This window comes from Dysidea avara, chromosome 4 (genome assembly GCF_963678975.1).
Source record: "Dysidea avara chromosome 4, odDysAvar1.4, whole genome shotgun sequence".
Lineage (NCBI taxonomy): Eukaryota > Metazoa > Porifera > Demospongiae > Dictyoceratida > Dysideidae > Dysidea > Dysidea avara.
The window spans coordinates 3,471,865-3,495,436 of NC_089275.1; the positions used below are offsets into that span (position 1 = coordinate 3,471,865).

The 23,572-nt window shown below is 36.7% G+C and overlaps 2 protein-coding genes and 1 long non-coding RNA gene across 3 annotated transcripts; 2 read left to right on the forward strand and 1 right to left on the reverse strand.

Moving 5' to 3' along the window:
* Positions 1-9: 9 nt before the first annotated feature.
* On the reverse strand, positions 10-1,937 carry LOC136254229 (uncharacterized). The gene is made up of 3 exons (XR_010700381.1): positions 1,485-1,937; positions 259-324; positions 10-155 (listed from the first exon to the last, which is right to left on the reverse strand). It is a non-coding gene; the product is annotated as an uncharacterized lncRNA (long non-coding RNA).
* Positions 1,103-15,991, forward strand: LOC136254227 (uncharacterized). Its single transcript, XM_066046890.1, has 14 exons — positions 1,103-1,232; positions 1,283-1,646; positions 3,833-4,115; positions 5,245-5,353; positions 5,408-5,459; positions 6,647-6,850; positions 6,896-6,964; positions 13,938-14,036; positions 14,093-14,194; positions 14,370-14,746; positions 14,812-14,891; positions 14,944-15,199; positions 15,259-15,286; positions 15,357-15,991. The coding sequence occupies exons 1-10, from the start codon at positions 1,140-1,142 to the stop codon at positions 14,624-14,626; spliced, it is 1,632 nt and encodes a 543-aa protein (XP_065902962.1). The 5' UTR covers positions 1,103-1,139; the 3' UTR covers positions 14,627-14,746; positions 14,812-14,891; positions 14,944-15,199; positions 15,259-15,286; positions 15,357-15,991.
* Positions 15,992-16,574: 583 nt separating this feature from the next.
* On the forward strand, positions 16,575-18,194 carry LOC136252966 (TNF receptor-associated factor 4-like). Its single transcript, XM_066045550.1, has one exon. The coding sequence runs from the start codon at positions 16,637-16,639 to the stop codon at positions 18,053-18,055; it is 1,419 nt and encodes a 472-aa protein (XP_065901622.1). The 5' UTR covers positions 16,575-16,636; the 3' UTR covers positions 18,056-18,194.
* Positions 18,195-23,572: the final 5,378 nt, after the last annotated feature.

The following is a 23,572-nucleotide window of genomic DNA, read 5'->3' on the forward strand; positions in this document are numbered from 1 at the left end:
TCTTACAATTACATACACTGTGGATCATGGAGAAACAATGTTCGATCAAAAGTCTCACAACTAAACCAACTAGATATATATCAGACACTCTGCATTATGGAAAGTGAGCTGGATGAAGAAGAATTCAATAAGATGATCTGCTCCTTTGTGCAACACTGGGAAAAGAAAGAAATAGTATTCATTAAATATTTCCAGGAAAACTATTTAAATAGATGTGGTAAGAAAATACTATTAGCTTGTTTTACAGTTCAAACACACCTTCTGTAGCTAAAGTCTTTGAGCAGGCTGTAGGACCAGGTGTCCTACAGACCTTCAGCACTTGTGCTGTAAAGCATTAATAAATAATAAATAAATAAATAAAACATGCACATAATTGAAGCATCACATGCATACGTACATTACAGTGTATTGTTGCAAAGGTATGTATAAACAAGAATAATATTAAGCAGGTACTGGCAGCAACAACACATTAATTTCCTTAGAGTACTGGCAGTAAGCAACACATTGCTGTGTAGATGACAACTTCCTTAGAGTACTGCCTATGTTTGTGTGTATGAAAAATACAGTACCCTTGGTGTGCCCCAAGACTAATACAGTACTTGGCTTAGTTTTGTGCTGTATTAGTCTCTTAACATTTCCCTTGTGCTGCATTTTCCACACAAGTGTATGTATCCTATACAGTAACATTATGCTTTTATTACATATAGAGAAATGGGCACGGTGTTTTCGGAAATTCGCTCATGCTGATACTGACACGAACATGTACTTAGAAAGGTATGCAATCACTAACATGCACACAATTGAGCATGTGAGTGTAGTACTAAGGGAAATGAAAAACAAAATCCTCTAAACAATATGCAGTAAAACACCATGCTGCTAAAAATACATAATACATGAAGGCTGCTACCATTGCATAAGACTCCTATGCATGTTTGTAAATCCAAAAGCTCTATATAACAGTACGTTAGAACTTGTACTTACAATGTATCTGTAGTGTGTTAATTTATAATATTACTATACGTAGCTTTCATAATAAACTGAAGACAGTATACTTAAATGGCGGGAAAGTGAACAGGAGGATTAATGTCCTACTTGATGTTCTTTTGAAGATTGAACATGATCAGTTTTTTCAATATGAAATGAAACACCGTCTATTACAACCAAATAAGCAGACCATCAAAATTGAAGATGCACACAAAAGGGGAATAAAGATCTCACCAGAATCAGTAAATGTAACTGTAATAGTTTATTAAGTACATGTGCTCATATGTGTTTTATATAGAAAATTTGTGACACCCAATGGCATATACCTAGTCAGTCTGGGAATCATTTTCCAGGGTACACCATCACAAAGCTGGCGACTACTTGCAGAAACACGAACTGTACAATTAAATGCAAAATTTGTGGTGGATTATGTTATCACTTGTACAAATGTGATGACATGTGCTACGATTACATGAACGGAAACCTTTGCAAACACTTACATCGAATTCACTCCTTGTTAGTTGATTCTGCAGAAGAAGTGCAACTTGATGATTCAGCTGATGTTGAGATGGTAGTAATGGATGAGGAGACAGAAGACACAGAGGAGACCCATGATCCAATCAACCCATACAGTTTGCCAAGTGGTTCTTCCAGAAGCACCTGTGAGAAATTAGTGTAGTAATCAAATGAAGAAAAGATGTTATATACACATCTATCATGTACGCAAAAGCAAGAGTTCATAACAAAGGAAGTTGGTCACATTTCATCATTCATCTCATGATCTCTAAGAAAGTGTTGAACTAATTCAACATTGACACGTATCTCTTACTATTCTAAAGGACAAATTGTATATACATACCATAGTGTCCCAGAGCCCTTACAAACCTTCTCAGTAAAACGCACTACTTTCCTAGCTGCTGAACAAGCCTTAACACTTACAACAATGCTGAATTTCATATCATAGGATTATATGACGTGTGACCAACCTCCTCTGGGTTCATAAATCCTCTATAATTTTATGAAAGAAATATTCTGTAAAACATTTAATACTATGAACTCTTGGCAATAGTTATAACAAACGTAGGCTTACATATACGTAGTTGCAGGTGTAGGTAAATTCCCCGGGCCATACTTCTCATTATTAATTTTATATTTGTTTGTTATAAATATTTCAGAGCTTTCCCCAGCAAAACAAAGTAGAGCAGTAAAACTGCCAATATGCGTACCAATATCAAAGTCAATTAGTTAATAATACACATGTATTCATTTTATCATGTCAAAAGAATTTTTAGTAAAGTAGGGTGGTGTTGCACCATTTTATCACTCTTTAGGGAAGCTCTGTAATTCAACATTAGTGAACTCATATACGTATATATGCATGCCACATCATAGGAAAGAATGTAGTATGCAAGAGATATTAGAATTGCTCATGTATTAGCTTAGTGTATAAATTGTTACTAAATAAAAATAAATTCTGTACATTCCCAGCCACTTTTGCAGCAAGGTTTTGACACACAAAATATTGACCTTTGTATTATCAAGTATGTACATGTGTAGTTGGGGACATGACTACAGTGGAACATCAATTGGTTGTTTACTGTAGTACTAGCTGTATTCTGCGTAATACACAGGTTTGCATACAGACACAAACATTTCAGTAGCCAATCTGCTCAACTAAACTGTAAAAGATAAATAGTAGTACCTCATGTAAGACGATTCTTATTGCTAACGTCAAGAGTATGTGTTTGGAATCTCAAAGGTTTGTGTTTCCAAAAAAATATCAACCTCAATACATATGCTGTATGGTGCTATAGTGCTATTTGCCGGGTATGATCTGATGTATAGAAATGACCTGAAAGCTTCCAAAATATTTCAATGTTCTGTTTAACAACACTCTCTACTGATAGACTGACCGACATAATTGAACATTGCTTTTGTAGCACTTATGAGCAGTTCCTAGTACATGTAGGGTAGCTATATCACATAAAATAAAGAATGTTTCACGCCTTAGGCCACTTTCAATAATTTTTGTGTTTTTTTTGGCAAGAAAGACCCTATATTTTCAGTATAAAATATTTTTCATTCACCTAGCAAGTAGACATAATTCCATGAATGGATTACAAAGTAAGGAACACTCAACGTTACCACCCTGTCGCTGGCTACTGACAAATGGTACAGCAATTATAATGTAACTTAGCTACCATTTGACATGAAAGGTGTAGCCATTTTCACTCTGCTAGTTGCAACATGGATCAAGAATTTTAATCATCAAAAACTTGCCTTGATCACTTGATTTTATTTTTAAAAGAACCTTGATTCTTGATTGCCAACCATACAAGCTCTTGATCTGACTGGTCGCACGAGACCAAGGACTAATAATGTATTGTATGTATCATCATATTACTAATGATGGTTCTCTCTCTACTAAATTCTTTGTGTTGTTAAAAGCTGCTTGATTGCCATTTCTGCAGGACACTTTAATTGCTTGATTCACCACAAAACAGCACCTTGACTGGATCTCAATTGTGCTTCGACAGGTAGTATAGAAGTGACTACCCCTTGGCACTTTTCAGCCAGCAAAAAAAAAAATTTATACTATTCAAGGGTCAACACAATTCAATATTACAGTGGAATTAACTAACTTGTCTTCGCAGCTACACCATAGGTCACGTATTTCATTCAACTGGGTGGCTGTATTACTGCATAATTGTCTCTTTTGCAAAGCTTATTGATTTAACACATATTGCACAAGATTGTGATACATATATTAATCATGTAAATACTAGCCTTTACTTATGTTGCCTTGTTCTATTACCAGTGAACTTTTTACTTCTTTCATTGTCTATAGCATGTGAACATCATTTACAGATAGCACAAAATTTACTAGTCCAATTACAAGCTATGATAAGTAGTGGAGATTCAGGATTGCAGCATTGCTTACCTCATGTAAATGCAACATTAAAGAAACTTGTATACACTTGTGATGCTGCCAGCAAGATGGATACTACAGGCACAATTACTTCTTTTGAAGACAAGGAAAATTTTGCTCCTGGAAAGAAAATGGATCTTCAACCACGATTTACTGCTACCAGTAATACTCCTGGACGCAAGAAAAGAAAGAATGTGTTACAGTATGTAAATGATCAATTTTTCTATTTACATACAGTGTGCTTATACATAATAGCTACACATACACACACTAGATACAAACTTACTAACTACACACACACACAGACGCACACACACACACACAACATACTAGTTACATACATACAGTGCACACCAGCTACGTATACACACACTAGCTACATACGTACAATACATATCAGCTCTAGATATATACACACACATACACAAAGTAAAGCCCGTGAAACATAGCACCAGCACTGGGATGCCTGGCATCACTCAGGAACTAGACCTTGTGCAGACAAATCCTCCTGGGGCAGACTTGTAACCTGCGGGAGGACTGTCCAGGTCTCACGGAGAGAGGTTGCAGAACCCGAAGTTCTGTAAACACCAATTACCTACCCATTGATGTTACAGTGGGCGGGCTGTTCCCCAGATGACACCAGTCCACCAGGTCCCCAATATACAGCTGGGTAGACTGGAGCATGAAGAAAAGATTCTTACTCAAGGAAACAACAACACCAAATTGGCATAAACAGGCATCGAACCTGATTGCCAGGCTGATGCTCTAGTCACTTACACACACACGTGTGCACGCACACACACACACACACACATAGTACATACATTAGCTATACACATACTAGTAATGTACTAGTTACACACATTTGTGTGTGTGCATGTGTGTGGCTAGTATGTACTGTATGTAACATAGAATACATACTAGCTATATATGTACAATACATACCCTGTACACATAGTAGTTACATATGTATGTACAGTACTTACTAGTTGCACACATAATACATGCTAGCACACAATTTCGCTGTGAATAGACTCGAGTAATCATGATAACATGATAGTTACACATGTATGGACATATTTAATGACTATAAGTCGTGTACCTACTTAATGATTGTTATACTACAATATAATCATTTAAACTTCCACCAGTCTTAGTACTCAACTGTGTATTGGCTATATGAAAGGTCTTAATAGTGCAGCAGGTTTATGTCCGGTGTATAGTTTCACTCTATATTTTCGAAATTTGTTTCATTTGTAATTTTGTATCACATGTGTCTTGTGCTGTTTCGCTGGTTATTTATGTCATGGCTGCCATATGTGACAATACAGCCATGCTGATAAAGAAAGTAAGCAACACATTAAGCAGGTATTGGCAGCAACAATAGATGATGACCCTAGTAATGAGGCAAGACAACAAACCAATACGACTACATGTAATGTAAGAATATAATAAACATATTGATGCTCTATCATCATGTCATGTGCTGCACAGGATACCACCGAAATGCAGGATGATGTAACTACAAAGAAAGAACGTGAGACTGGTATGTACAGTGTACAAGTACAAATAAGTATTACTGTATATGAATGTACAAAGAAATACTGGAAAATCACATAATTGTTTACTAACAAACATACTGGTGTTGTTCGTCAGCTTCTTGTACCACCCAAGTGTGCACTTTGATTTATCTGAGACTCTTAAAATAAAAGTGTCCGTGTGCATCTAGACACTTGCTAATGTGTAATATGTTGACATAGTTTTAATTTTGCAAAAATTTTGAAAAAAATCTAATTATTTGTGTGTAAAAAGATTTGTACATACTTTACAATTAAACCATATACAGTAGTAGCACATTGTCAATAAGCTGATACGTACCTGACAAAGCAGGTTTTTAATTTTATTTTAAAATTCTCAGCATTTCAGCCAATTAGATAATTAGAATGCTTCATTACAAATTTGGAAAGAATCATACCGCAAGACAGGAAATTCTGAAGAAAAAAAATTTGACAAGTTCGACAAATAATTGGTTACATTTGTCAAATTTCAATTTGTGTCAATTATCGCCTCAAAACTTAGGGTTTAGACCTGTGATTTCCTGCTTTTCATCCATCAAAGCTGTGAATTCATCAAATTTTCCTTTCATCAATAATTTCCTGTTGTACAGTAACAGACTATACACTTTTATGGTTTTATCGTAAGAACATATTATGGTGAAACTTTCATGGGGTGCAGACACAGATATTTGGTTTTGAAATATGTGACCGGATTTGCGAAAAGGTACCTTTTCCACACATTTTACATACCAGCAAACAAAATGATGTAACCCTTGAGTCCTTGTACTGATTAACTTGCTCTTAGTTTCAAAATGCTGCCAGATACTGTGGCTACACTCATGAAAAATTTCAGGTAATTATAAGCCATGAAAAAAATATTATGACACTTCAAAGTACAAAAAATGGGTCAAATTTTGTGTGTGAAAAAGGTACCTTTTCGCAAATCCGGTCACATATGTTATGTAGGTCAAGTAGTATATTGTAGATGTAACAAATTTCAAAAATAATTATGCTGCTATAAATCCATCCATGTGTTAATAAAAAAATTGAGCTATCAACTGCATAGGAGATGAATGCACGCATACAGTGTACTGTAAGCATGCATCTGTATTCTTACTTGACGCAATCAGAATGATTATACACCTGTATATTATACACTTGGTATAACATATTATAGTGGGAAGCAAGCGTGTATGCACCAGATGTGGAGTGTGTGATGGGTGTACTACTACAAATGACTGCGGCTGCTGTAAGCACTGCAAGGACAAGAAAAAGAATGGTGGGCCAGGACGGCTTAAAAAAGCATGCATCAAGAAAGTGTGCACTGCAATAAACAGTGCAAATTCACGACTGACTGTACTTCAAAAAACATCGCAAGCTTGTAAGGTTTTAACAAGATGTTCATATGTCACTTATGCTCAAACAGATACTATTGCTCAAACACTACCTACAGTAACAAGTGCAACAACATCAAGTTCATCGTTCTTGAACTCAGGTATGTAATAGTTGAAGCTATAATATTATGTGAATTAGTGTTCTGCGATACAGTGCATTTTGTGTATCACGTATCAGCATCAATAAACTGTTCGATACGATACTGTATCACGATAATATAATGAACATGGCTAGTTATCACCGGCATATTAGCTAATAGTTGTAACAATATCCTATTTATTTGTACCTTAAAGAGCCAACACTGATTCTACATTCACATTGTATACAAATGTCTTGATTCAGTGAATGTTGATAAACTACAGTATTATACTGATGTAACAAATAGCTAGTGTGTTCTGATATGATTTTTAGTATGGAAAACATAGTTGCTATTAAATACCTGGATACCTACCTCTATTATACCACCCAGACAAATAGCTACCACAAACATTTTAACTGTGACACATGCTCCCACAAAGGCTTGTCCGGATTACTCCGCATTTTGATGAGTTGTCAAGAAGGCTACTATATACAGCAGATTTGTTTACTGCTTAGTGGTGCAGTTCTTTATACTTCAAGTGTAACAGCTACTGTTTTTAGAAGACCAAGATAAGAATATTTTAGCTTATACACATGCATTTGTACGGCTTCTCTTAATTTTCCATTTTATAGCACAGGTAAAATTAGAGAAGTTTTCTATTTGAGTATCTAGATCACTGTTACAGTAATATAGCAATCACTGACTGTTCTGTTAGAAAACTTTGATATATTGATATTTTCTAAGTACAGAATCGTATCGTGATACTATTTGCTGTATCGATGTGTTGCAGATCCCTAATGTGATTTGCTGTATCGATGTGTTGGAGCGGGTAGTTGTTTGATGGCCTTTCTGGCCATCTTATCTACTAAAACCAAATCAGGCTTTCTACCATGATCAGTAATGTTAATCGTAAAACAGTTTATAGCCATCTTCTAAACTGAAGATGTACCAAGTTACATGTGGTACTATTGGTCAAACGGTGCAAAATTGGCAATCGATTCCTCACCTCTAATAGTGAAACTTCATGCATCAATGATGAAGTTCTGCTTTGTTTTTTTTTTATCATTGTTTGTTTGTCTGTACGTTAGTCCTAAACCCTGTTGAATGACCACAATAAATACCAACTGGTTATAGTGATCCAAGTAGCTAGTTGACTGATTATATATGTAGCTTATTTTCCAATTAATGCTTGCAAATGACCCTATACAAATGTATCTAACTTGATAATGACTCTAGCTGAGTGACACGTTCCTATATAACCTAGGATAGCATTACCTTGCTCGTGCTATATGAAAAATAAAACACTCGGCACTTGTCCTTGATGCTAATAATGCACTCGGCTTCGCCTCATGCTTTATTAGCATCTCAGCCATGTGCCCCATGCTTTAGTTTTCATATACATGTAGCACTTGCAGCAATGCTTAACCTTCCACTGCTTCTACAATGGATAGTAGAATAATTGTAGTACCCAGTGATTAGAGCTTTATCCATCTGCTTTAGTGTTAGCTACAGATGAAGGCTCATTTGCTATAGTAATGACAGAACTATCAGAGGAATTAGACATTATATCCTCAATTGACTGAATAGTAATCGACTCACTGGAGAGTGCACTTCTTCACTGTAGTCAATTTGAAGAATTGTATTCATTGTTTGAATCTCTTTTGACAATTCTATGATTGCTGATATATACATATATGAAATCCTTGTTTGTATAAGGAACAGATATCCCTGTCTGACTTGCTGTAGTTTGCCACAAGTTGACTGAACAGCTGCTATTGTTCATAAAAGTACAACCATTAAAATCATTTGATAGCTCATACTGATACAATAACTTTTGCTGTAGTATATAGGACTATTTATAGCACAAAAGTAAAACCACAAACCATAATTTATAGCTGCATCACATGAAATCATTACTTATCATTAGTTAACTCCACACAGAAAGTACACCAATAAACCAAACAAGACTACTTGACATCATTCTACGTAGTGTTTTGGTGCTACTTTTAAGGCTACTTTCTAATGTACTGTGAAAGTGACTGTTATGGCCACATCAAATCATTCAGTTTGTTTAGTCGTGTACATAGAAACTTTTGGTGTAGTAAATTTGTAGACTTAGTAATACCTGCAGGCTCAGCTATATAGCAACTTATTCCTGAAGGATGCATACTCTAATGATGGTACAATATAGAAATCTTGCACAGGTTGACTATTTCTTTATAAGTTTTCAGTAATTAGATACCTCACAGAATAGAGGACCAAGCTTGCTATAACACAACATAATATTGTGCACTAGTGTTGATAGTTTTAAGTTGGTTGCATGCATTGTTATATTTGGCATGATACATATTATCAATATAGTCATTAAGGTGTTTGCATATTGTTGATCCAGGATACAGCTCAGTTTCATACAGGGCCAAAAAGAGCTTCCTACTATATCCTGTGGTAGCTAATAAACACATTGTTAGCAACATACAGGGATTTTCTGGTCATGTAGCTTCACCATACACTATATAGGACTCATAATTAACACGAGTTTCACAAATTGTTAGCAGTCGGAATGCACACAAACTAGTTTAACAAAGTAACTCACGAGTAGATCACCGTGTAGTTTGGCATGGTAGATGTTCATTGTGTATTTTGGCAGGTTTTGTTACAACCCATAATCAATTCTACTGTGACACATGTTGAAGTATTTCTGTGATACCTCCAGGCTTACATCAACCAACGTAACAGCAATGTTACCTTCTCCCATCCATCATTGAAGCATTTAGGTAGGTCTATAAAAGCAATCTAGTGGTAGAATTGGTATTGTGGCACGGTGTATGAGGGCTATCAGCCTTCACCAGCTTGGGTGATTAGTGGTACCCCAGGGTACACATTTTCCTTTGATCTCGCCCACGCAAAGTTTTATAAATATACGATAATATCACTGCTGAAGGTACAGTATTAACTGCATGGGAAGGATGTGGAGCAGGAAAAAAACAATTCATCCAATGTAATCCAAAATTGTATTTTCCATAAATTAGCTGGACAGTGTAAGGCATTCTCTAATGTTTTAGGAAAACAGTTGTAAGGCATTCTCTAATGTTTCAGGAAAACAGTTGTAAGTTTATAAATATCAACCAATCATAAAAGCCACGGTTCTGCAGTGCATTGTTCAACTAAACTTGAAGACAATTCTGAATATCATTCATCATTAACAACAACACTTTTGGTTAAGTGCATGCAGCTGCTAAAAGTGTTTTATACATTGGTATAGGAAAAGACTTCTCACAGATATTCCATTAAGCAATTCTGGGTTTGTTAGCAACCAATCTACAATATTACGAACCAGCCTCACCTCACTGGTAGTGTGTTGTTCGAGCGAAATGAGCTAGCAATAGTGGTATGATTTTTGGTAACATTTCAATCAATCTCAATTGTCACATTTAATGTCCAACCTGTTGTCAACTTTCATAAACAAGCAATTTTGGTTTGGATACATGAAAGGATTATTTGTTAATTTCAGAGTCATGAAAGTTAAATATAGCTACTATACTCATTAAGCTGAAATTTTTGTGGTGTAGGCCCCGCCACATGATGAGATGATAAGGGCGGATTTAGGGGGGTGCCCTCCAAAATTTTACGATGTGCTAGCTAGAAAGATATAGTAGAAGGTACAGTACAGGTACATCTAAAGCATGAAAAAATGGAAAGAGTTAGAGGTGAAGAGCTAATCTCTTCTAGGAATCAACATGAGAGGAAAAAGGGGTGGCTACCACTGCTAGAAAATAATGATGTCAGTTTGTTAAAGTGGCTCACAATTGCTTATTTGGTAAGGTTCAGTCAATATTATTGCCAAATTGAATCTCAGAAAGCTAAATTTGTAAAATTTTCCTGTGAGGACATGCTCCAAGACTTCTAAGATAACCATGCTCCTCATGCTGAGTGTTCTTCTCACACTGCACTACTAGTTGTATCAATCAGATGCCACATTTTTTAGCCCCCACTATAAATGCCCAGGCCCTAGCTTAGCAGGCCCCCTTGAGAAATCCTAGATCCACCCCTGCTTTACTAAACCATCACATAGACTGTGTTATGGAATATTGTACACTCATAATACTTATTCTGGACTATACAATAATATTTTTATATTAAATATTTTACCCTGGACTGCAAAGTTGTTTGAATATTTCCATCCTCTGATCTAATTTCATTAGAAGCTTTGATTTCTGTTTATACTGCTACAGGCTGGTATACATACTTTGACTCAACAATAGTAACCATATAAGCCAGCCACCCACAAGCACAGTGTTGGTATGGTTAGGCATCACTGTCAATTGTCCTAGTAAATGACTGGATATGCTTGATGCTCCTATTACTGTTTACTTATTTGCTTGGTACTTGTAATACTGCCTCATATTACTGTTGCTCTAACCTTACTGCACTATGGTCACCTACACATGTAGCTTTGCTGCTGAATAACTACTATAACACAAAGCAGCTTAAACGTCAAAAAGCAGCAAGCCAGCTAGGAAGGAAGTTGGTATCAGTCAATCAGATAGTCAGTCAATCACCTACCAGCCAACAGCTAGCATGCAACAACCAACCAGTTAGCTATAGTCAGCAGCCAACCGACTAGTCAGCAGCCAACCAGTTAATCAATAGCCAACCAGCTGATCAACAGCCAACCAGTTAGTCAACAGCCAACCAGCTGATCAACAGCTATATAACTAGTTAGTCAACAGCAAACCACTGGCCCAGCTGATCAACAGCCAACCAGCAGGTCAGCAGCTAATCAGCTAGTCATTAGCCAACAGTGGCTGACCAGCCACCAGAATTAGTAGCAACATAACAGCAAAATTTATAGTGTGAAGTACCTACAGTAGCAACAGGAGCAGTGATAAAAAGTAATAAAGGTAATATAAGCAACAGTAAAGTTCTGCAAACCTTTAAGGACAGCAATTGTACACAGTAGAAAATTAAAAGTTTTGCCGTGGAATTGAGAGGTGTCTGGGATTAAGGTTCTAAATTAAATAATATGTATTATGAGATATTTACTTGTATACCTTCTTATGTTTAACATGTTGTTCTTGCAGTTCTGTGGCTCTGTAATTATTTTGAGTGCTAGTGCATGTTCTCTATCAAGTTAGCATACATACTTTTTCACATGCTATAAATTTTTATATTTTATATACTAACTATAAACTTCAAACTAGCATGTGTGCAGTAAGTGATCATGGCACAAGTGGATATATATATATATATATATATATGTATGTTTTTGATGCATGTGACCCGGTCTTCAAAAAGTGATCTTAATAGCCTTTCCAAATTCTCAGGTTTGACCAATCATAACTCCTCATGTTTTCAACCCATCACCTTCATACACCAAACCATAGTTCTATGTTTGGGTATATGGGACTAAATTTCAGGGTGATACCACATTCACAAGTCAAGTTACAGGTTGCCAAGTACATGCAATTGAAAAGGCTATAAGATCCTTTTCGCAGACCAGACCAGCATCTGAACCAGACAAATAACCACTACATTACTTTTATACCTCAGCTATGATATATTTAATAATCATCTCTCATATGTGCTCAGACTATGAACAACAACCACTACCAAGTGAACTTCAGTGATGGAAAAGGAGTCTATATTGTTTTTATAATAGCAAAAGAATGTTCTCAACAACCAAACTGTATTCCTCAGTGTACACAGTTGGCTTGTGGATATCGATGCCGTCACATTATTACATGTACTAGCACCGACTATGTTCAAGGACATTTATGCAAACACTGTCACAAGGTAAAAAGTGTTAGTAACATTTCCTGAATGTCAAGGAATTGTCCACATAGTAAAGGAAAGCACACTATTATGTAATGCTGTGTTTGCAGCTGAACATAATACATAACCACTGTGCAAGTACCTCAGACAATAAATAGTCAGAGTCTAATCGATGCTGCTGTAATTGCTGGCCACCATTATGATCATATAAGTGTTGTTGAATCTGATTCTGGTAAAGGATCATCATCTATATGCAGATTATATTTATTGTAACACAGATGCCAGAAGTGATATAGAAGCTCTGCTACTGTAACAACAACAGCAAACTATTAATGCTGATGCAACCAATAGAAATGAAGAGAACTGTACTGCAGGTACAAGCTCAACACAAAGAGTACTGTACGTACAAAGCCTATACACGACTCAGATACATGGTAACAAAAAGATATAAGGGGGAAGGGGACAAATGTAACAACAACTTTATAAAATACTGTACTGGCAAACATAACATCATATTTCAAATGCTAACCAGACCATTATACGTAAAAGGTTATTGGATACGCATGTATGTTATAAGTTGATGGCAAAATAACCTATTTAGTTTTGATGTCTGCACCTACCAAGGTGAAACAGGACATTCACTGCACTTTGTCATTTTCAACTCTGTATTTTAAACTGTTCTGTTTTTGTCTGTTGTTGTAATTATAATGTGCTGTGAATGTACATTTGTATGTTTGTGTGGGGAGCACTTTTGCAGGCAATGCCTTCTGTGTATCCCTGTATTTGACAAAAATTGATAATATCATCTAATCTAATCACAAGTTACATGCATAGGTATTTAACTTTCCATTACGCTTAGTGGATAAAACATTTGAAAGTAAATACATATCTAGACATACTGTACAACTCGCTGCAGCCTCCTGATGGCTGAGGGTGTATAAGAGTAGCAGTTTGTGACATAAAAGTAAAGTATACCACTCCCCTTTTACTGCAGGTAATGAACCCTACTATCTGTTGATCAATCATGAGCTAAAATTTGCACTCAGAGCATGTCATCAAAAATATTTTAAATGTTCAACCCATTTAATCCTGACACCTTGATTTTCAATAATATCAGTTGTGATAATTATACATTTCTATATGTTACATTCACCTTGTTATGCGTGCGTACATATAAGTAGCATTGAATATAAAATACAAACCTTACCAACCTTGCCTATAGGTACACAGGTAAACATACCACAAGGTAAGGATGATTCCAGGTGTGATCTGGTTACCAGTCAGACCAGTCCAGTAGATGAATTGGACGCTAATTCCTCTGGTAAGCAGTATATCCACCATCAGCCTTTGATGGTGTTACAGTATTTCATCATGCAGACACCGATGGTATGCTGCATGAAGATCCAATCACAGCACAACAGCAGGATGATGATGTTAGCAGCACTGATGTTCCTAATGTCAAAACAAAGAAAACATCAGGTATACACTATGTATAAGAGCATATACAATTTATTACTGCTGGTTAGTACATGTAATACAGTACACATGCACACATTTGCTGTACATTGAATACAACTACATGTACTGTAACTCTAAACACACTATTCTTCACAGTATTTCATACACAATGTCATAATAACATCTTTTGCAACAGATATTGCTGGAAGGAAGAAAGCTATTCAACTTTATTTGGATAAAATCAAAAATGGAATTGATAAAATGTATGATCAGCATATGTTGGACCATGTCCTTGCAATATTGATGCAAGCTGATTCCAGCTGCAGAGTGTTAGAAGAGAATGACACCAACATCAAGGAATTTGAAAAGAAGGAAACCTTTGCACCAGCACAAAAAAATGAGAAACAGTTGGTTTTCAAGAAAACGTGTGGAAATCCAGGACGAAAGAAATAACATACACCTTTTAGGTAACAATAGAATTGCTATTTCGATAAAGGTGTGACATGCATTCTGTATAAGTCAGTACACAAGAAATACACTTTGGGAAAAATTAGAAAACAATGAAAATATTGTGTAAGCCATACTGTACTTTACTGAAATGTTTACTCACATACATTGTTCTCCCCTCCCACCTCAAGTGTACTGACAGAAGCGAGCTGTAGTGATGATAAACAGGCATCACATGTCAATGATAAAAACTCAACTGTGAAGAGTAGTGGTATGTATATATACTTGATATAATAAGTATAATATTACATTAACCTCCAAAGGGCTCAAAACGACGTAAACGTTGTAACTCGTGTGCAGGATGCAGTAGAGATGAATGTGGAGATTGCTCCAATTGTACAGACATGCCTAAATTGGTGGACCTGGAAAGAAAAGGAAGGCATGGATCCTGCGTAGATGTATGAATATAGATGAGAATGACAAACGTAACTATACTACTTGTAAAAAACAAACAACATGTGCATGGTAAATGCAGCACAGAGCAATTCCTTGAGAGAAGAAACAGACAATCAAATAACGGTACATTACAGTATGTTTTATACATTGAATATAATTACATTCTTTTTGCACATGGTTAGATTAAAGAAGGAAATGCTGATAATTCTGGTAAGAACATACTTGATGTCTCTCATATAGTATGGCTTAATGTACACTATAAATTTTTTGCCTTATGTAGCACCCAACAAGGTCTGGATTGATGCGTCAATATTTCTGGAAGGGTTGGGAAGAAGAATTAAAGTAACACGTGGTGATGGAAACTTCCTGTTTAGATCAATATCAATAATCATGTGTGGCAATGAAGACAATCATCAGTTTATCTGCAGAACACTAACAACGTTCTGTACCCATAACCAGAACCTATTTCAGCGTTTCTGTCACCCAACTCCCATTAAAGACCACATTAATGGCATGATGTTGGATAGAATTTGGGGAACAGATCTTGAAATCCATGTGGCTGTATCACTATGGCAGGTCAACATTTACGTGTGTCAACCAAATACCTCAGATTCTTCATTCATACTCATGGATTTGCTTCAAGCCATTCTCACAAACAGAGCTAGTATGCTGTGAAGAATGTTTCCAAATACCACGTCCATCAGGAGTACTCCACTTTGAGTTGTTGTATGCATCCACGTGTCACTATGATGTGATTGTTGGGGCAAATGGATACGTTCCTGACTATCCACCAAGCATGCTAGAACAAAATGAAGCATATGTTGATTTAATGTAGTATGAACTAGTATGCTAAACAGTTTACTGTAGCATTGAACAATGTAGTATGCTGAACAGTTTTTGTAGTTATAGATATACTAATGCACCTATCAATGTTAAGCCCCACTACCCCCCTCCCGGGCTTACTAAGGGATTAGTGGGGGATTTTCGCCGATTTGATCAGAAATTTTGCCCCACTAGTGGGGCATTTGACCGTTCGAAATTTTAGGCGTTTGCTTTAGCTTGCGAGCTATGAAAATTAATCTGTTTCCTAAAGTTTATTCCAGCGATACTACATGGAGATTTGACCACTAGTTGTTCCCCAGTGGGTGGAGAATTTGATTTTTCAAAAAGTCAAATCCCCACCATTTCCCCCACTACACCCGGGAGGGGGAGGTGGGGGATAACATTGGATAGGTGCATAACTCCTGGGGTTAGTAGCTATATCTAAGGTGTAGTATGCTGTTAAACTGTTCAATAATTAGAATATGTAATGCCGGCTCATTTCAAATAGAGCTCTGGCCGTGCGAGACTATGTAACTAACACTCACTGTATTTTACGCACCAGCATATTCTTGAACTCGCGCGGCTCACTGGTGAGGGAAATAACCACTTAATTGCTCGATGTGTAGCCCCATTACGTAATTACCATGAAACGGTAATTTACGATTGGCCGCACGGAATGAATGCCTTCGCATAACAAAAATTCATAAGGAATTGATCCCGCCCAGAAGCAGGGTTGCTATGTCGACGGCCTTGCAAGAAGTTGGCGGATACGAGAACACGTTTATTGATGTTCCCCACGAGCGGTATATGTGTAAAATATGCCTCCATCCCTGCCATGATGCTTACCTGAGTGGATGTTGTGGTCACAACTTTTGTAAGTCTTGTTTGGATGAGTTTAAGAGGATTGCGAGATCTCAGATATGCCCATTTTGTCGTAATGACGAGTGTACTACAGTACCAAACAAACAAGCTGATCGAGAGATAAGAAGTCTTCAGGTGATGTGTACTAACAAGGAGAGAGGTTGTGAGTGGCAGGGTGAACTGAATGACATCAACAGCCACCTTAGAAACAATGATGGTTGTCAGTTTGAGGATGTGAAGTGTTCCAATGAGTGTGGGAAGATGTTACAACGACAATATCTGACCAGTCATGTTGAGAATGAGTGTCCTGGTCGTATTGTTAAATGTGAGTTATGCCAAGTTACAGGTAGGCATCGGTTTATTGAGGGAGAGCACAAGGAACATTGTCCCAAGCTTTCCCTACCCTGTCCCAACAAGTGTGAGGTAGGGAGTGTCCCTCATGAAGACATGGAAGCACACAGGAAGGAGTGTCCTCTTGAGATGGTTCAGTGTGAGTACCACAATGTGGGGTGTGAGGAGAGGATGATGCGTAAGAAAAAAAGGAATCATGAGGAGGAAAGAATGGAGGAACATTTACTAATGATAAAACTTAAATTAGCTAAAACAGAAGAGAGCCTTGCAGCCACTGAAGCTAAACTAAGTTCCACAGATGCTAAACTATTTCAAACTGAGAATAAACTTGCAGCCAATGAAACAAAGTTATTATCCACAGAAACTAGACTTGACAGTCTTGAGGTAATGGTTCATCACTTGATCAATACCACTGGAACTTCCAGTAATCTCATTGAATCAATACAATGGTACAGTCATTTAACCACCTTGACAATGACGGTTACAGGTATCACTCAGGTCTGTCCTGTGATAGTAAAGATGTCAAACTTTACTTACTATAAAACGAGGGGTATCAATTGGTACAGTGAGCCATTCTACTCACACGAAACAGGGTACAAGTTGTGTCTGCTTGTTTATCCTGACGGTAATGGTGATGGCAAAGGTACTCACCTGTCAGTGTACCTGAACATCATGAAGGGTTCACATGATGATGAGCTAACATGGCCACTGAGGGGAAAATTTGAAATTACTCTGTTGAATCAACTAAACAACAGTGAGCATTGTTCAAGATCAGTGATCATCAATAATGATCATAGGTATACTGGTAGAGTGACTCGTCGATACAGAGCCGTTGGTGGATTCGGGGTTTCAAAGTTCGTCTCCCATGAAGACCTCCTCAAAGTTACTATCAAGTGTCAATACCTCAAAGAAACCTGTGTCTTCTTCAAAATTAACTTGCTTTAGACAAACAGCAGAAACCACTATAGTCATACACATCTAGGTTTAGATTATGTACTTACGTATATCTGAAGTGTATAGCTGCGCATGCATGCATTGTAGCATTTTGACATGTTGAGTTTTAGAGTTGAATAGCGTTATGGAACCCATGATAATGTGTTTCCTTATAGTTGCAAACAGGGCCGGAACCGACGGTCCAGAATTGGCTGGACCACCTTTCAGCTACTTGACTCTAATAGAGCAGTTATCAGAATAATTATACTCTAATAGAACAGCCATCAGGATACTCTAATAGAGCATTCAGTATAGCCATCGTTATTTTACATGCATTTGCAATTACAACCTCAATGGCTTCTCTTAAAGAAGTAAGCTTTCACTTGGAATTATTAATAGGTACAAAATTACCAGGATATATATATACATATTTGATGTTAACAAAAAGGAGAAAGAGGCTTTGCGTGTAAAATAGCTTCCAGATTAGTGCTCTGCGATATATCGGTAATACCGTTTATCGTGATAAATTATCATAACCATTTATCATATCGTGACAGCGTTTGATAACCGATATATCGAAATACCGGTTTATTGATGAATACCGGCATAGGATTGCTTTTAACCCAGCCTTTGGTGTTTAATTATCCAATCTGTTGATGGTTTAGCAGATACACACTAAACAAAACCTTGAGGTTGTCACATTACAACACATGCTTACTTGTACTGAACTGTATATTTTTCTGGTTTTTGGGATGATACCACTTCATACTAGGCCCAAGAAATGATGTAATTGTTACAATGACATATTAACTATATACCGATATACCGCGATATTTTCCTGTTACTAATACTGTGTATTCAAATTTCAATACCGCCGAGCTCTATTCCAGATGTCATCTATTTTCAAAAATTTCCCTTGGGGAGCATGCCCCCAGATCCCCCTAGCTTGGCACAATATCACACGAAAACAGATAATCTAAAGATCATAGTAGATTAAAAAGTAGTGTGCATGACTACGACCTCCATTGCAGTCTATCAAGCGCGATGGCTGGACCACTCAAAATCTCTGGCCCTGGTTGCACAGTATAGCCTGCTTCTCAAATTTTTAATTGAAGTGACATGTACATGGAAATAATATTATGTGCTATATCTTCCCATACATAATTTAAAATATCTTCTACACCCCCATGGGTGTAATTGAGGCATCTATGGGTAGCACCATCAGAGGAGCCTGGTGTAAATGGCAGCTATAGCACCACAAAAGGTGATTTACAAACACCTTCTTTTTAACAGTGAATAATAATAATTATAGTATCATCCATGGTTGAGTAAATTGCATTATGTAAGTGGCTAGCTATACAACAAAAAATACATGCACACACCAAAAGTATAATTTGAACCCTTCTCGAAACGATTAGCCATTCACCTTTCTCTTTCCATCTTTTCATTGCTCATGCATGCTTATATGTATAAGATGTAATTGCATCTGTACTGCAACTTCTAGAAGCTTCCTAGCTTTCACATACAGTGTAGTAAAATTTTGGAGGGGGTGCTTCAACACCTCAAGCCCCTCTATAAATCTGCCCTTGCATGCAACCAACTTAAAACTATCAACACTAGGGCACAATATTTTGTGACAGTTGTGTTATAGCAAGCCTGATCCTCCTAATCTGTGAAGGATCTAATTACTGAAAGCTTATAATGAAAAAGTCAATCATTGCGTGCAAGCTTTCTAATGCATACCATCAGTAGAGTATGCATCCTTCAGAAATAAGTTGCCATGTGTATAGTGAGCCTATACAGGTTTTACTAAGTCTACAAATTTACTACACCAAAGTTTCTGTATACGTGACGAAACAAACTGAATGTTTTGATGTGGACATTAGAAAGTAGCCTTAAAAGTAGCACCAAAACACTATATAGAATGATGTCAAGTAGTCTTGTTTGGTTTATTAGTGTACTTTCTGTGTGGAGTTAACTAACGATAAGTAATGATTTCATGTGATGCAGCTATTATGGTTGCTTTTGTGCTATCAAGTATAGTTGTTCTACTATACATTGTGTCAGTATGAGCTAACAAATGATTTGAATGGTTGTAAGATGCATGCCTATAAGAGCAATACTTACTTACTTACTTTTTTTCCTTACTTTGGTCCCCTTTCTGTTACATCTTATCTGTCACTATAAGTCAAGTAATTAAGTCTAAGTCTTTGAAATTAGGTTAGGTAATCCTAAGGCTGCAGCACATGTTGCTGTCAGACCTTCAGTGCTGGTCACTGTAAAGTGTTAATAATAATAATAATAATAATAGCAGCTATTCTGATATCAGTCAACTTGCGGCACAATACAGCAAGTCAGACAAGGATATCTACTCCTTATACAAACAAGAATTTCATCAGTAATCATAGAATTGTCAAAAGAGATTCAAACAATGAATACAAGGAAGTGCACTCCCAGTCGACTATACTATTCAGTAAATTGAGGATATATCGTCTAATGCCTCTGATGATTCTGTCATTACGATAACAACTGATGTTGAATTGCTTTCATCTGTAGCTAACACTGTAACAGATGGATAATGTTCTAATCACTGGGTACTACAATTCTACTATCCATTGTAAAGGCAGTGGAGGGATACACTTCATATACGATGATATCACTGCTGAAGGTATACAGTATTAACTGTGCAGGATGTGGAGCAGAAATTTGTTTTACAATTCATACAATGTAATTAATCCGAAATTGTGCTTTCCATAAATCATTTGGACCATGCATTAATACTCTAATGTTTCAGGAAATGTAAGTTGTAAGTTTATGAAGATCAGCCATATAAAGACCATGGTTCTGCAGTGCATTCATTCAACTAACTTGAAGACAATTCTGAAGCGTACTTCATGCACCTTTCATCAACAGCAATTTTAGTTAAGTGGAGCTGTTAAAAGTATTTTATACATATTCATTGGTAATTCCCTGCATGAGTAATTCTAATATGACCTCTTTTGCAGATAGCTATTCAGTTCATTAAGCAATTCTGCATTTGTTAGCAATCAATTATTACGAACCAGCCTCACCTCACTGGTAGTGTATTGTTTGAGTGAAATGAGCTAATAATAGTGGTATGATTTTTGGTAATATCTCAATTATCACCTTAAATGACTGAAGCCTATATTGTCAACTTTCATAATAGCTAGTAGCCAAAATTTCACAAAGTAGCTACATCCTGGAATGACTGAGAAAAACAGCTTATCATTTGATTTAACTGTTAGCTAATCAGTCACTCCAGGATGTACTCTGTGAAATTTTGGAGGGACAAAATCTTCCTAAATCCACCCATTCTCAGTACTCTCCTGAAATTTTCGGTATAGACCTGCAGTATCAAACATGCATGCACCCGGCAAATCAACTTCTTAAAACTGGTAATGTTTTATATACAAAACATTACATGGCCTTGTTGACATTACGATTACCTTAACACCCCTTACATCATTTACCCGTGGACACAGCCAGCGCTTCACTATTCCATTTGTTAGAACTAAATATTTCAGTAAATTCTTTATTTCGGTCTCCCGCTTTAAGAATTCTAGCTACCAAATTGTCACATTCTCTACTCGATTCTCTAGTCGTACTGGATGATATTATCAATTTAAAGATGACTTATCCTTGCATCCCTTCCCTTAGCTCGTTTATGTATAATTATCTGTATTTTTATACTCTTACACAGTAAATAACAATAACAATAAATTTAGAGGCGCTTATTTCTACTATTGTCCCTGAACACAAGCAGTTTGGTTTGGAAAGATAAGTGAAAGGATTATTCATTGATTTCAGAGTCAAGAAAGGTAAATATAGCTACTAGGTTCAGCCAAATGACAGCTATACAGGTGTCCATGTAGAGAAAGATTGTCTAGCTATTGATGTATCACTCTATAAAGGTTGAGCACTTTGACCGCTATAATGCCTTAATTGGTAGGATAAACCAACTAGCACCCCTGCTAATTGAAGAATGTTCTTTCATATTGTACCCTTTACATCATTAAACTATAAAAAGACGTCTCAAAACCATCATACATGCAGAGATTTGGACTGCATGGGCGTGTTAATATACTGTATACTAGACCCATCTGCTCGAAAACATTAGTTAATGGCATGTGAGGAGTTGCTGCAGACAAAACGGACTATACCTGGATCAAACAGCAGTAGCACAATGTTCACAGCAACTGTTTCCATCATTTGAGTGGCTGTGGAGATCTTGTAAATGCATTGGCTTCCCAAAAACCAAAGAATAGCAGTGTCCGGAAATGGTAGTCAACGAAACACGCTGACTTCAACGAGCCGTATCTTCCAAACCAAACATAGCTGAGACTCCAACTTTTTATCAGCACACGACCATGGACTGATGTTACATGCCCTAGAGTTTGGCGGAAATCGGAGCTGTAGTTACTGAGTTCAGGGCCACTGTCCGGATTATTGATTGCTTTGTCCGGTTATTGATTGCTTTTCCGGACAGATATATTGGCTTTGTATTCCTAGCTGCTTCAATTGTTCGGGCTGAAATTTTATATTGGAAGTACTTTAGCTTAGACTTTTATATGCTCCAAATTTTAAACTGATCGGTTTATCCGTTTGGCAGCTACAGGTGTCCGGGAAAAGGATTGTCCGGTTATTGATGACTTACTCTAATAATAATAATATGAACAAAGAGGAATATTTCAGTTTTGTCTAAAATACACATACTGTTTCCTTTTCACTTGATACTTACTAGTGGACCTATACTCATTGCAAAGAAACACCAGAGGGTTGTTTTGAGTTGAAGGATGCTTTTCAAGGTGGTTTTTAGATGTGCGTTCTATTAGGATTTTTGCAAAAACATGGGCGATCCCTATTATGGACCCACTATCGTGGTTCATGATACAACATCATCATCAAGTGCCATGAAGATATTGAGGCTGGTTTTAGGGTGATATTTTTGGCTCTAACCCTCAGCCATATGATCCATAATTGAACTTAAAATTCCTATTACATGTATGTTTCTTTAATAATTTTTATTGTCACCTAATATTATATGACTGGTGAACCAGTACAATACCACATAAATGGTACCATATTAATTGTAGCTAATGTTTTCAGGTGAATGCATGCTCCACTGAAAAAGTGGAGTGACCAATATACTTAGTTTTCAATTGTGTTCAGCCCATTGCACAATGTTACAAACTAAGAACATTACAAGAAGTGCCTCTGCAATTAATCCAGTCACTACAAAAATGGAGAATTTTCATTACAAACCATCACATGCTAGCTACCGTGAATTGACACCTTGCATTGTCAGCAAGAAAAATGGAACACAAATAGCTGTCAGTCACGATCAGTCAGTAGAAAGTTCTGATAAGATTTTGAGCTTGATTCTACCTGCAAGGTGTCATGACAGTGTTCTGAAGCTAGTGTCCGCATGGTTAATGTTTATTTTTTGAGAAATTGAAAACCTCCATGATCAGTACTACCATTACTGTATGATACTCATTCCAGGCCACT